General features: G+C 35.9%; 1 protein-coding gene across 3 annotated transcripts in view; it reads left to right on the top strand.

Moving 5' to 3' along the window:
* Positions 1-15,817, top strand: part of VCAN (versican) — a 100,879-nt gene that overhangs the window by 72,185 nt on the left and 12,877 nt on the right. For all 3 annotated transcript variants that reach the window (XM_026672067.2, XM_026672092.2, XM_026672084.2), the window contains 2 exons: positions 3,102-3,260; positions 4,944-5,026. In XM_026672067.2, coding sequence (XP_026527852.2) covers positions 3,102-3,260; positions 4,944-5,026 — 242 coding nt within the window. The remainder of the gene's footprint in view (positions 1-3,101; positions 3,261-4,943; positions 5,027-15,817) is intronic.

Below are 15,817 nucleotides of genomic sequence, written 5' to 3'. Positions count from 1 at the left end.
GCAGTGGTTGGTCAGATCTAGGATGTGCTTGCGGGGGGGGTTGTATTTGTTTTGGGTGGCTGTCAAGGCTTCTTTTATTGGCACTTGGGTGAAGAGGGATATGACATCGAAGCTCACTAGTAGGTCGCTGGGTTGTAAGTTTTGTTTCTTTATGATCACGATGAACTGGAATGAGTTTCTTACATGTGAGTTGATGGATTCTGCATAGGGTTGTAGTTGTTTGGTGAGAAATTTGGCTAGGTTTTGTAGAGGTGAGCCTATGGAGCTGACTATTGGTCTAAGTGGGGTTCCTTCTTTGTGTATCTTGGGGAGCCCATAAAGCTTAGGGCATCTGGATGATTTCTCTCTGGGTATGATTCTTTGCTGGATTTCTTCGCTGATGGGGGAGGCTTTTATTTTTGATCTGGTGGTTTTTTTCTAGGTAGGTGGTGGGGTCTGTGTTTAGGGGTTTGTATGTGGGGTCTTGGAATAGGTTGGTTAACTTGGTTTGGTAGTCAGATGTGTTCATAACCACTGTTGCGTTGCCCTTGTCTGCTGGTAGGATTATTATGCTGGTGTCTTCTTTCAGGTTAAGTAGTGCAGTTTGTTCTTCTTTGGATAAGTTGCTTTTGGGTGGTTTGCTAGTGCAGAGGATGTTGGTGATTTTGAGTCTGATTCTATTAGCATCATCAGGGTTGGTTTTGGTCAGGCTGGTTTCAACTCCGCATATGATGGTTTATATGGGGATGTGTTTGGGAGAGACAGCAAAGTTGAATCCTTTCGAAAGGACATTGGTTTCGGCTTCAACAACAAAATAATCAGAGAAGCCATAGAGATAGAAAAATGCCCACACAGCATGAATAAACGAGATGATACCTCCTGCCTACCAGCCATTTGGAAACCCGCCCTCATGAACAAACGAGTATCCAACATGAAGAATGACACCTGACCCACATGCACGAGGGCCGCACAAGATGCTACCACCACACTTCCACGTAGAAAGCAGACTCACACACACACAGAAGATGAGACACGACCACGGACCAGAAGCCGTACCGCAGCTGCATCACTACCTGCTTCAAACCCCTCCAGCCCATACATGAAGCGAACTGATGCCCACCATGAAGATGTGGCACAACCACGAACATGAAGCCAAACAGCAGGATCACAGCCCACCAGCTCAAATCCCCCAGCAACTAAGACTAACCTGAGCACAACCAAGCCGCCACCTGAACAGAACACACCCTCAGCCAATCAGAACACAGCCAACCCCCCAACCAATCAGAACACAGCCAAACCCCCAACCAATCAAGTCACACCCCCACTAGCAGTTAAAAGGAAAAAGCAGCTGCAAGCTCACATTACTCTGAGAAGCACAAAGCCGAAGACACAAACCTGAAGATGATGAATGAGACTTCATCGAAACATCGCCTAGATACTTCCAATTTTACGCGGGAGAAAACCCGAATAACCATATATATATATGAAATGTATACACACACACACACACACACACACACACACCTTACACTTATGGATACCAGAAGCATTTTTAACATCATTGTTCTATTTGTTGCAGTGTTGAATCCTTCCATAAATATCCCATTCTCATGTATGTGTTACTTCTAGTATTTAGTAATATTAATGTATTTAAAATTAACCTTCAAAACGTAGTTACATAAAACCTATTCCCTATTCCATACATTTATCCTAAACCAACAAACAGTTCCATATAGCATAACAGATTTTCTTTTGCACATTTATTTCTGATTCCTCAGTGTCTTGCTGAAGAATGAAAGCTGGTCTGCGTGTCCCTTACACAACATAAAACCTCACCACATATTTTGCTCACTTCTTTTTCACTTTTAGTCACACTTTTCTGGTCATGCTTGGCAACCAATTCTGTTGTTTAGAGTCATTCTTGCTACTTTCCTTTTTAAAAAAAAAATAAGGCAGCAGAATAGTAGTATTCCAATTGTCCTGTAAGGATGCAGTCATTAGCATTCATTAAACAAACCACACATAAGCAAGCCAGATCTATATTTTAATATTTTTCCATCTGTATGCCTGTTGCTTTATCAGTTTTTTTTTTAAGTTCTCACAAAATATGTTCTGTGGTCATTTCTGGTATTGATCTAGTAGTATGATAGATGCCTTAATGCTAGATTTGATTCAGAGAATTTAATTCCATCCTCTGTGCTCAAGACAGAATACTTTATGATGCTTAGTGGAAAAAAATAGTGTTTAATTGGAATTAAAGTAGCAGTTTACAATTTAAGTGTGGAATATTTTAAGATTTGCAATTTTATTTCCGTTCTTGCCCACAATGAAAATTTAAATCGCTGCTTGATCCTATTTTAAAATGTTGCTGTTGGAATTGGTACTGAACTATAATACACAAAATAAAATTGCACCTGTGTAAAAATTTATACTACAGAGGATTGAGGGATACACACTTGGAAAATATAAAGGGAAAAAGCTATGCATGAATTCTACTTTTTTACAGGTTTCATTGCAACAGCAGCTTCTGTTAAAAAGGCAATCCATTTCCTGTTCCATCTGGAAAACTTTCTGCTTCTAAAATGAGAGCTTATACAGTGTTGACTCCAGAAATAGCAGTTACTTGTCTAAAAACATCTTGTTCTCCACATGCTTTTGTATATATCACTTGAAGTTTCTAGGCCAGTTTTCCTCAACCTGGTGAGCTGCAGATATATACTGAATTTCAATTGCCATTGTTCCAATACATCTGGAGGGCATCAGGTTGAAGAACGCTAGATGGTAAGATGACTTGCCAGACCACAATGATCTCCTACGAAGTACCTTTTAATTTGCAGGCAAGAATCAAAGTTTCTTTTCCAGAATGCTCTTTCTTTCTATCATGTTATGTCTTGCTGAAAGCCAGGCATCAAATAATACACGCTGATGTTAAATAAAACACATAAATGACACACATGCCTTACAAAATTAGTATGTGCTACTATCCATTTTCATATTTCTTGAGATGGAACTTGTCATTGGATATTTCTGTTTGATTTATTTCAATTTCACATGGTTAGTGGGCAATTCTGGTCATTGACTATGCATGTTCAGTATACATTTTTTATGTTCATTTGTTGCAGACACTGAGACCTGTGATTATGGATGGCATAAATTTCAAGGGCAATGCTACAAATACTTTGCCCATCGCAGGACGTGGGATGCAGCTGAGAGAGAATGCCGCCTGCAGGGTGCCCATCTAACCAGCATCTTGTCTCACGAAGAACAGTTGTTTGTAAACCGTAGGTGCTTTTGTTTGGAGTGAACTTGGGACTAAATTACTGTAAAATAAGTATCTCATAGGACACTTAACCTTTTCATTATCCTTTTTCATTCCTGAGATAGTCATTTTATCCTGGATTGGTAATCTGTTCTTTTCATTTCCAGCTCTGTAATAGCTGAGGTTGCAATATTTGCTGGTATTGGAGAGAATATTCTTTACTCTGAATAATACTCTGAATACTGAATAATTTTGTTCATGAAAAAAAGAATAGTATACAATTAGAGTGACACAATTCATTATGAAGCGTTTATTTGATCTTGCCACTTAGACTGTTTCATCATCAGACACTTTAAAAATACTGACCCTGAGAGGCCAAATAACCTCATTATATCCTGTTACGAATAGTTGGGATTTACAACAGTTGCAATCCTGCTTGAAAACCTAAAGCACATAAGTTTTGTTTACAAATACTATCCATTAACTGGGTTAATGTTTGGGTATGATATTCAATCTAAGTATTTTCTTAAAAGAAAAAGATGTATTTGTTCTCAGTATCAAGTTTGACTTCTCTTTTGAGAAGCTATGAATTGCTGATTTTCTGCCAAGCCAGTTGGCATATCCATATTCCTGGAAAGTGCTTGATGTTAGCAAGAAAAATACATGCTTGAAAGAACAGTGTACATGCCATAGTAGAGCACCAAATTAATTAGGATATATAGGTAGTCCTTGACTTGCAACCAGATGGTACAAGAATTTCTACTGCTAAGCAAGGTGGTCATTAAGTGAGTCACACCCAATTTTAGGACATGTTTGTTGCTAAGTGAATCCTATGGCTGTTAAACAAATCATGCAATTGTTAGATTTCTCCTAGTGAGTTTACTTGTCAGAAGCCAGGTGGAAAGATCACAATTGGCAATCGTATTAGGATTTGGCAACCATCATAAATACATGCAGATTACCAAGCACCTGAATTCTGATAATCTGGTCAAGAGGTAGCTGCATTGGTCATAAATGTGATGACCAATCATAAGTCATTTTTTGTCAGTGCCACTGTAATTTCAAATGGTCACTAAATGAATGACTATAAATTGTAAAACTAGGAGCATTATAAAGGTTGCTTTTTTGCTGAACACTGAACATGCAAATCAACCTTGATATCCATGCATTTTTATTTGTGCTAGTGGATGCTTTATTGATAGAAGGAATTTTTATCATACATATATGCAAAGAAATAAAGCAAGTTTGCAAATATTAATGAGTATGTATATCTGCTGAAGATGGAGGTTTAAATATAACAAATTTCAAAGCAAGCTTTTTTCCCCCAAGTAATTGCTGCCACCTTCCATTTCAAGGTATTGCTTTTTGAAACAATCTTGCCATTTAGAGCAGGGGTCTCCAACCTTAGCTTTGCTGGCTGAGGAATTCTGGGAGTTGAAGTCCACAAGTCTTAGAGTTGCTAAGGTTGGAGACCCTTGGTTTAGAGCAGTCAACAGGAAAAAAAAATAGAAGATCAGTTAATGTATGGTTAGTAATAATATCTTTTATAAATATTCACAGCTCTTATAAGAAAGAATAAACTCTACAAGAAACAATAGAAATAAGTTTTACAGAAATCATGAGGAGGCTGATTTCATTTCAGTGTTAGTTTTAGAAAATTCACTTTAATGGTAAAACGTTACTAATATATATATATTCACTGTAGGCATAGGACATGACTATCAGTGGATTGGCCTAAATGATAAGATGTATGAGAATGACTTCCGCTGGACAGATGGCAGCGTGCTGGTAAGAGACCACTTCTGGCAATATTGTAATGATTATGATACTGCTGGCTGTAGTAGATTATCCAAGTCGATATAACATTATTACTTCTTCTTACTGTACTTGATGATATCAAATAGTAATACATTTGATATTGAGTTTGAGGAGTTTGTGTAAAACTTTCCTCGTTCTGTTATTTCAAATTTTCCTTCTTTAAATTCTAGCTGAACATATTTCTCTTAAATTGTGCAAGTTCTCTTGATTTAAATGGAGTTTTCTCCCCCTCCTTCTAAAATAGGAATATAATTCCTGTGTTAAATAAAATGGCAGTAATGTGTAAGGCTGTCTGCTTAAATCCATCTCTTTTTTTGCATTCTTTTACCTCTGTTGTCCTCCAAATCAAAACTTGATACTGTAGCCCTCAGGGACAATTTTGACTTTCATGATAATGTCAAACAAGAATAATTACAATAGCTCTTTCTTTGAACTCTTTAAAAATATTGAAAATGGTTTCATTGATATCTTCTGTACACTTTTTTTTTTTTTAGAAAAGTCATTTACTTCAGTCTTGTCTTCTATAAATGAACTTAAGATATCACAATCCATTCTAATTTCAATAAAAACTTTAATCCAACATTTTATATTGCAAACACTAGTCTGAATGCATTCTTTTTCAGTCTGATGAAATCAGGTTTAGAGGGGTGTTATTTTGCAACATTCTGGGCTTTTAATAAATAGTTGCTTTCAAGGGCAGGACATCACTGATGAAGCAGTAGACCAGGGGTGTCAAACTCAAGGCCCATGGGCCGGATCCAGCCCTGGAAACAGCAAAGGACCAGCCTGTGGTGCCTCTGCCAGTGAAAATGGAGCTGGGGAGGGCTGCATGCATCCTCCCCGAGCTTCATTTTTGTTGGCAGAGGGTTCCTGGAGGCTGTCGCGGCCCAAAACAGTCTGGCTGGGTCGCATCTGGCTTCCACGAGTGACGTTTTCACTGGCAGAGGATTGCTGGAGGCCGTAGTGGCCAAAAACGGAGCCCAGATGGGCTGCATGTGGCCTCCCCAAGCTCCATTTTCATTGACAGAAGGTTGCAGGAGGCCATCACGGATAAAAACAGAGCCCAGGAGGGTTTCATGTGGCCTCCCCGAGTTCCGTTTTTGCTGGCAGAGGGTTGCAGGAGGCCATCACGGATAAAAACAGAGCCTCAATGAATGACGTTGAGCTGGCCATGCCCCCCTGGCCACGTACTGCTCCCCTGAATTCAAATACAACATTGATGCAGCCCTCAATTAAATGAAGTTTGACACCACTGCAGTAGGCAGTCTTGAACAAATCCAGTCATGGTGTCTTCTACTTAAACTGCATTGTACAACAATTGTTTGCCTGTAGTTCTAGGGGCAGGAATTCATTGTGTAATCCAAACACAAATGTATTGCACAGATTCCATTTTAGAAAATTCTAGTTCAGCTCAGGTGGTGTATGGCATACATGGTTTGAATTGAATAAATGAAGCTGAACCACTATCTTAAATGCAGAGACTTTGAAATAAAATTTTGCTTTGCTTTACAGAACATAAAACAAAATTTAAAAGTAAAGAAAACAAGACTTCAATGCAATTCAGCAGTCTTTTCATTTTAATATATAGACTCATTTTTATGCCATTTAGGATACGCCCTTTGATACATAAAACAGATGCTTTATAGGAGCTGAATGCATATTGTTGCAAGACTGTGCTTGATATTTGCCCTTCTCTCATTAAGAATCGAAGGAAACATCTGGTTCTTGTGTTTCAGGCATATAAGAATGGCTCCCTTCTACATATCATGAAAGAAGTTACTAAAAAATCTGGTTTGATTGATTTCCACAGGTTTAAGATGTGTAGATTTCAGCTCCCAGAACTCCCCAGCCAGTTGAAGTCCACACATCTTAAAGTTGCCAAGTTTGAAAAACACTGGATTAATCTAAAAGTAATGTATTTTAGTTTGGGCAAGTTTTGTTGGCTTTTTTTTGTTTTTTGAAGAGCTGCTATGTTGTAGATGACTGTGGAAAATGAAAAAGGCAAGCCTGGCTTATTCTCTCATGATGTTTTTTGAAAAGCTGCTATGTTGTAGATGACTGTGGAAAATGAAAAAGGCAAGCCTGGCTTATTCTCTCATGTGCCGGGATATTTTATGGCCGGAACTAATATGCTTTATTATGTCTCTGACACAGTTTCTCTTGGAGTGTGGCAGAGGGGAGCTTGTTACAAACCAGTATATCCTTCTGTCATTCTATCGCTATTCTTGTGGACTCAATTAAACTTGTTTTCCACCCGTGCTGTTCCCCACCCCTTCATGGTCAAATATACTGTACTGCCACACTTTTAGTATTTTATTCAGAAGATCATTTAATCTTTAGACTAGTCAGTGTTAAACATGTGATAAATCCCAGTGTTAGGGAGCCAAGAACCACATGACAATAACTTCCAGGCTCCAGGAAATGAAATGTTAGTTCAAGCTTGTAGCAAATCTCGGGTGTTAAATTTTGGTTTAAGCTTGAGATGAAGAAGAAAAAATGTTTTGTCAAAAGGATATGGCTCTCTGCCAACTAACATTTTTCTGATTGATTTCCATCCCACTTTTTCATGCTTTTTAAATAATTTCTATTTTCATTTGTATTGATTTTTTCAATAGTTTTATATGGTGAATAGTTCTTTCAAGTGTTTTGAGTTGTCAAAACACTTTGTATCCATATGCATGTGTCAAAATGAACTGTTACTACTATTAGGTAAAGGTAAAGATTCCCTCGCACATATGTGCTAGTTGTTTCCAAATCTAGTTACTACTATTACTAGATCTTAATTAATAACTGAAAAACATTGATGTATTAAGTTTATACCCAGAATCATCCTTCTTTTCAGTTTTACAGTGTAAAAGTAGCTGAACTCAATGGTCTTTATGGACTTTGTTCTATCTGTTTTTCAGATAGGCAGAAAAGCTTAATTTGATCTTAGAAAATTACAATGGGAAGTTAAACAATAAGCACTGAGGGCTCAGTGCATTATATTTTCCTGATTTAATTAGAAGCCATTTTCATTTTATTACGTAGGGCTTTTTTAAAAAAAGAAAGAAAAAGTACAGTAAGGGTTTCTGAATGGCACTATGTATTTTCAACTTGATTAACACTTTAAGAAGTCAGGAATTCTAAACCTGGGTTCAAGCTTTTATTCCTATTAAAAAAGAGAAGGAAAATGGAAAAACCACGAATATTTACATTAGGAAATTCTATCCCATGGGCGTCAAACTCGTGTATCATGTTGCTGTCATGTGATGTATTGTGATGTTTTTCCCCCTTCACGGAGATGGAGTAGGCGTGGCCTGGGAGTGACACATCTGGCCCGCAGGCCGCAAGTTTGACAACCCTGTTCTAGCCTAACAGTATCTCTAACTGATCAGAAGACCTCTCATCTTATAATTTTTTCTGGAAATAATATTTAGTGTCATTAAATTTTAATTAAATAAAATGTAAAACATTGAACAGCATACATTTGTACAAAAATCATTATAATTCTTTTACTTAAATAAACTGCTGATAATTGCCGATGAGGCTTCAAATTGCAGAGAATTCTAGAGGTTGCGGCTCTGGCACATTGGAATACTCCAAAGTAGGGTTGACTCACACGATATCCATTTCCCTCACAATTAAGTTCAATCTGAAATGCTTTTGTACATACTAGAACATAGTAGAATATGTTCAGAGTAATGTTCCATAAAACAATGTATTAGATAACATTTCAGAATCTAACTCTTTATTTTTAGAATTTACTGGTTACGTTTTCTCAGGGAAATTAATCAGCTGCTGTAAGGCTACCAGAATTAAAATAAAAGCAGCAGTTTGAAATGAATTTTTAATATACTGCACCATACCAAAATAGTCCCAGCAAGTGCAATAAGGACTACTTGGCAAGCAAAGCTTTGGAGGTTAAAAAAAAACATTAGATCATTCCAAAGCTAACCACAAGCCATCACATTGATTTTTTGATTATTTATCCCATGACAAGATTATTTATATCTATCTGCCCAATAATGCCTCAATATTTTTTTAGATTGAGTAAGCTACCCAAAGGTCAGGTCACATAAACATTTAAATTTATCTAAATAAAGAAACAAGTTTGAACCCACCTGGCTGTTCCTCTTGAGGTCTATGAAGGGCAGTCTCTAATATTGAGACAAAACAATTTGAAATAAAATCAAGTCATGCTTCTGAATAAAGAAACATCCAAATTGATTTTGATTTTTAACCCAACCCAGCTTGTTATATTTAAATTCTCAGATTGGGAATCTACCTTTTTGGTCCATTTGTTTACTGTTTAATGTAAATAACTATATATGATTTTTAAGATGACAACAGAAACTTTCCTGAAAACTGAAACTAAGTTCAATAGAAATCTTAGGATTGCAGACAGTGAGAAGAAAATATTAATATTTCAGCTGGCTCATCTAAAATTATGGATATACCCTAAATTATAAGTCAAAAACAGGGGATTAAAAATGCTGTTATGAGTTTCTATTACATCTAAATACATAAAGTCTCTTCAGATTTACAAGCAACCTAATGAGCTGCTACCTTTTTTTTTTTGCTGAGAGGGAAAGGGAAAAAGAGCTATGCTTCAAAGCTTGAGAAACTTGGATTCATGCCAAAACCAGAATTCCACCTATACATGAGCATACAAGGGTGAGGGCAGGGGGTAGGTAAATTATTATTAAAGACAGCCTAAAGTATGATTTTTTTTGTCCTGATGTTTGCCTGAAGTTGGTTTCCAGTGGCTCAGGCCTCATAAAAAGCAAAAAGATATATATATGTATGCCATGAATCAATGCAACCCTTCAGACATCATTAGAATGTATTCAAAAACGTTGTTGAGAAACTGAATTTCAAATAATGCAATAGGATTACTGATTGCCAACTTTGATACCATCAAAGCCTAACTATGTATAAAGAGGAGGAACTCCCCCCTCCACCACAGGTATTGTTTTTGACTCATTTCCTACTGAACTTGTTTCACTATCCAGGACCATTGCAAACAAGCAGGGCAGTCTAAGGAGCCATTCGTGTTTCAGATTAAGCAAAGTGAGACTGGTGCCTTGGGCCTCTTTCTCACAAGGGGGAGTTATTCACATCCTCTGGAAAATACTGCTGAAAATTAGTACTTTGTATGGTGGTGAGCTCATTCCCACCACACAAGATTAGGGCTTTATTAAATGAACAGGGAGGCTTCTGCAGCCAGATTGTGTCTCACTTCTGGCTTGCTGGCAGCTTCTAAACAGGTGAGTTCCACCTTAAAGCTGTCCAGAGATCTCTGCTCATTTGGCTTCCTTTTCAATGTAGACACATTTCACATGTTTATAACATGGGACTCCAGCGTGCCAGGGGAAAAAGACAATGTGAAACCAAAATGACCAAGAACTAACTAACTAACTTACTTTCTTTCTTTCTTTCTTTCTTTCTTTCTTTCTTTCTTTCTTTCTTTCTTTCTTTCTTTCTTTCTTTCTTTCTTTCTTTCTTTCTTTCTCTCTCTCTCTCTCTCTCTCTCTCCCTCTCCCTCTCCCTCTCCCTCTCTCCCTCTCTCTCTGTCTCTCTCCCTCCCTCTCTCTCTCTCTCTCTCTTTCTTTCTTTCTCTCTCTCTCTCTTTCTCTCTTTCTTTTTCTCTTTCTATTGGTAAATCAGTGCCTGCGTTTCCTTTAGAGAGTGCATAAAGGAATAGTTGAAAAAAATCCTCTAAGCTTGCTGCAGAGAAAAGTTGCCCATGAGAATTAAACAAATAAACTAGCTTGAGAGTACTGTGGACAGATTGCACACAAAAGGCCTGTTGTGCCAGAGATCCTTGGAGTGCTGTAATAAGGGGATTTTGAAAACTTAACAGTTTTGGTCTTCAAAAGTTTGGTCTTCAAAATATAGATGTATTTAAAATAACACATTTGGTTTCCTTTAAAGAGTAGAAAATCCTATTGCTCTAATTACTTAAAATATATTAATATCAAAAATTACATCTCATCTCAGACTAGTACAAAGGTCTCCCAGACAGGCTTTGGTCTGTATTTTTGCTTAGTAAAACAAAGTAAGCTCTTATCTTCAAGAGACATTAAATATAGATTTGACCTGGAGCTCATTATTTTTTTAAAAAAGTGCTATAGCAATGAGAAATTTAAAAAATGAGCAATTTTGAGGGTAGGTAATTTTTTAATATATTTATGTGGGTTCAAGTAGTTCTTGACTTACCACAACTGAGTCTAAAATTTATGTTGCTAAGTGAGAAATTTGTTAAGTGCCCATTTTACAACTTTTTTGCCACAGTTGTTAAGTGACTCACTTACTGTTAAGTTAATAACACGGTTGTTAAATGAATCTGGCTTCCCCATTGACTTTGCTTGTCAGAAAGTCCCAACCATCATAAATATGAGTTAGTTGCCTATCATCCAAATGTACATCATGTGAGCCTGTGGGGATGTTGCAACAGTCCTAAGTATTAAAAATGGCCATAAGTTACTTTTTTCAGTGTCATTGTAACTTCGAACGGTCATTAAACAAACTGCAGTAGTTGGCATTGGAATTTACATTGCTAAGCAAAGCAGTGCAGAGCGTGATACCATGTGACTGTATCGCTAAGCAGTAGTAGTTCTAGGATTTCCTGTTGTCATTGTTAAAGAAATCCTATGCTGTCATTCAGCAGGATGTCACATGGTTGCAATTTGCTACTTCCTGCTATCTTCTCCACTGACTTTGCTTTTGAATGCTGGCAGTGAAGGTCACAAATGCAAATCACTATGGGATGATGCAATATTGTGATTGCGAGCTACTTGCCAAGCATCTGACTTGTGATCATGTGGCTGCGGGAACTTTGTGGTGGCTGCAATTACAAGGAACCATAATTAGGACTACTCATTCAGCGCCATCATATCTTTCAAGAGGTACTGAATGTGTGGCTATTAAGCAAGGATCACCCATATCAGGAATCTTTCATTTTTATTCATTTTTAAACAGCAGAGGTTTATATTTACCAACCTTTTAAATGGAATTCTCATATTACATCTGTTGTTTTGACAACCATCTCAATATTATCCTCCACAGAAAACAGATTCATGTATGAATTTTATTATACAAATACTTTTCAAATAATGCAACTCATCAAATTGTAATATAATACCTTAACAATTTGAAATGATGTAATGTTGATATTTATTTACTCTTTAGAATGATTTGGTAAGAGAGACCAAAGAGAGGATTTCTGTCTTTTAGATGATTCAATGTTTTCCGGCTCCCATCTTAATCTCAAAGGAATCTCAAGGCAGGGAAGCAAAAATAAAAATAATTCCAACAGTGCCAAATCTTTATCTTGCACCCATGAGGAAAAAAATAGAAGTGGGATAGAACAATGAGAATTAGGAATGAGAATCAAGAACGGGGCATTTTATCTGGTTTCCCGAGCTTTGTTTTCTGCAACAGTGCTAAAAATGAGGATGATGCAAGAAGAAAGCAATGATTTGTGTAAAACAATTTTTTCCAACCTGTGCAACCAGAATTCTCCACAATTGCAATGCTGCCTGGAGACTTTTGGAAGGTGGCACCTGCACATCTAGATATCGATTAGTATTGATTTTAAAAGTACAATGTAGTTTTATAGTGAGGCTGAAATGTATGTTAATACAAAGGATTAAACTTGGTGATTGTAGCATTATACAGTTGTAATCCTCTGTAATACTATAAAGGAAATCAGTATTTTTCTCCTGTATGGAACATGGCTTGGGCTTAGTTTTAGAAAACAAAATCTAAAATCCTATATCTATAGTTCCATAATCCTAAATTGGGATATTTTTTGCCTAACAGTCATCTAAAATATACATTAACTGTGTATTTAAACTGTTTGCATGGACAATAAAGAATAGATTAATAATTTAATACAAATCCATCAAGATTCTGAACGTGCCATTTTGATCCATGTTTTTATACATTTTTCTTGATTTTTGTACAGTATTCCATTTGATACTGGATTGAACTTAATTCAGAAATCATAGAAAGTGGTACTGTATGTCTCTTAATAATGGGTAGCATTGACATATTTTGCATGAAATATACCAATTACATTGTTTCATTATTTCTGAGTTCTTATTTTAAATTGTCTGTTAAATCAAGCCATGCTATGCATCTTATTTTTCTTTTCCTGTTTATTTTATATTTGAATTGATTAGTTATGCTGGGTCTAGCATTTTTATTTGTTGTGCTTGCATTAATTAGCATTGCTTTTATTCATATGACTATTAATTTATCAATACTATTTATTCATACTATTTATTTATATTAATATTAATATTACACAGAGGACATATTATGCCACAGACGGAAGTTGAAAGATTGCATGGGGAAAAATATAAACCAATATATATAATGTTTTAATGGTGTTCCTTTTAATTAATTTTATGGTCTTGGTTTTTCATGTTTGGATTAATATTCTTTGTTCTATTTTGAACAATTTTGTTCTATTTTGCTTTTGATATTCTTGTTAGGATTCTCAAATTGTATGAAATGCTTCTGCAACTTTCTAGCATCTGGATTTAGAATATAAATGGGAAAAATACAGAAGGCACCGGCAACCATGTTTTGTGTAGTTGGCAAGAAAGTTGTATGGGTGTGCCCGTGTAGTCTTCAGAATTTGAGCTTCACATATGAGTATCTTTATTATTACATTATACAGAAAAATGAAGTGTCCATTTTTCTTTGTACTTGTAAGGTGGGGAATAATGGAAATGAGAATTCTAATACTATGTTCTAAATGTTTTGGTCAAACCATTAGTCCAACAATGAAAAATTGTTAAAACTTGTACAATTTGCTATAAAATCTTTCTTTGCTTCTTATTGACTATCAGCAAATGTAGCAAAAGATACTATTAAAATGAAAACATTCATCTAAGGCACAACATATCATAGAGTTAATTTCTGTGGACTTTTTACTGAGCAGCAAAGGAATGATGTATTTCTATGTATTGAAGTTTTCAACAATTTAATCAAGGACATTGATTAGCCTTCAAGAGTAATGATTAGACAGCACCATCTACTGGCTAATTTTAGTGGTCCTGATTAAATATTTATTGCACTGAAGGGATTCTTTAGTTTTCAAACTGATTTTCAGATGCACAATATCAAAGTCTGTGTAACTTTTCTACCTAATGCCTCTTCCTGTTTCTATAGTCAGCTGCTCTCAAGGGTTGAAGATGTATACAACAGGCATTTACCTAAAAGTAATGGCTCTAGCTTCAGAGAAGACAAAGCAAGCTGTAATGGGAACCCTATGTAGTGCAAAAAGTATTTAATGATAATAAAAGACAGAAAAGAAGGTCAAGATGTATGCTATACAAAGATATAGTTGAAAAGAGTAATACAGGATTTGAGGTGTATAAGGGCATGCATATGGCTTCTGTTGGAAAATTAAATGGCTAAGACCTTTATATTTCCAAAATTGAATCTGTCAGCCCAGTGAAATTTAGTAGGTAGGATTTGTTTTTTCAAGGAAGAGAATAGAGACATTGTATTCAAGTCTGGTAGTAATAGTTCCCATATCTGGAGCAGCCTACATGCCACACCAATAAAGTATCCAGACCACTCCCTGCTTATTATATTTTCAATAGAGCATAGCAATAAAATTTCTCAGAAAGGCATTCAGAGGATGTTTAAAAATTCTGCTGTCCATCAATAACTAATAAAAAAAGCTGTTTTCCCTCTTAAGATTGTGCTTCAGCTGTTGACAGCAGCCACACAAGCCCAAGAAAATAGTTTTCTCAACAAGCATTATGTGTTTACTCAGCATATTCTCTGACTCAATTCTGATTTACTGATTTACAATACTGATTTACAAATCTGTATCTCTACACTAGCTTGGTATATTGACTAAAATAAATATATCAGAGAAGAAATCTAGGATGCTTCAATGACACCCATGCAATAGGATACTGCAAGAAAGACTGTAGAGTGGAAAGAGAAAAATCTAATAGAGATTTAGAAAGAAACTTGTTCCCCAAGATATTCTGGAAATGTTTGTAAACGTCCAAATTCAGATGGCTCTAGTGATCTTGACTATGGTAAGAAATTTATGGGAAATTTAAAAATGGAATAAAGTAAAGGTAAAATACTAGATTTAAATGGACATGCTTTTCTGGATCTGATATTGAGTTAATAAAACTTGTAACTTGAACCCTTGCAGTGTTTGTATTACAAAATTCCTGAGCTTGAAGAATTTTGAAAGAAATTACTTTTAAAAATCCTTTTAATATCATGACTTCATGCATTATGCAGCAATACTTCAATGTATTGAAGTTTGCAGTTTAATTAGCAAATTCAGCTGCTCAGGATTCAAGCATGTTTGTAACCTATGCAACTTGACATTGAAACTCCTATTCATTTTTAAAAGTATGCATTTAAATGAATTATTTCAAAAAGAGAACAAACTTAAGAAAGATCTTGGATTGAATTTGTTGGTGATAATCCCAGCAGATCACTTGTTTAATAGATGGAATATGTCATGGAAAGACATTGTTACTAAATTATAGAGCACATTGATTAGCAAAGGAAATACACTGTTTAGATAACCAGCTCCAGACAATTTTCTGTTACAATGGAAGAGTGTTTTTCAGGATATAGAGAGGATTATGGAAAAGGAAACACTAGTTAGTGGCACCATATAATTAAGGTTTCTGGTGCCATGTTTTAAACTTGTTACGAATAAACTCTATTTAACAATTGCTTAGTTTTAATTTAGACAGCAGATAATTGTTTTGATACCAATTGTGA

The sequence above is a fragment of the Notechis scutatus genome, chromosome 2 (genome assembly GCF_049901735.1).
Source record: "Notechis scutatus isolate UNSWTSFEM ecotype Mainland chromosome 2, rNotScu1.2, whole genome shotgun sequence".
Taxonomy (NCBI): Eukaryota; Metazoa; Chordata; class Lepidosauria; order Squamata; family Elapidae; genus Notechis; species Notechis scutatus.
The sequence above is the reverse complement of the archived record's forward strand: the minus strand, read 5'-3'. Positions and strand labels throughout refer to the sequence as shown.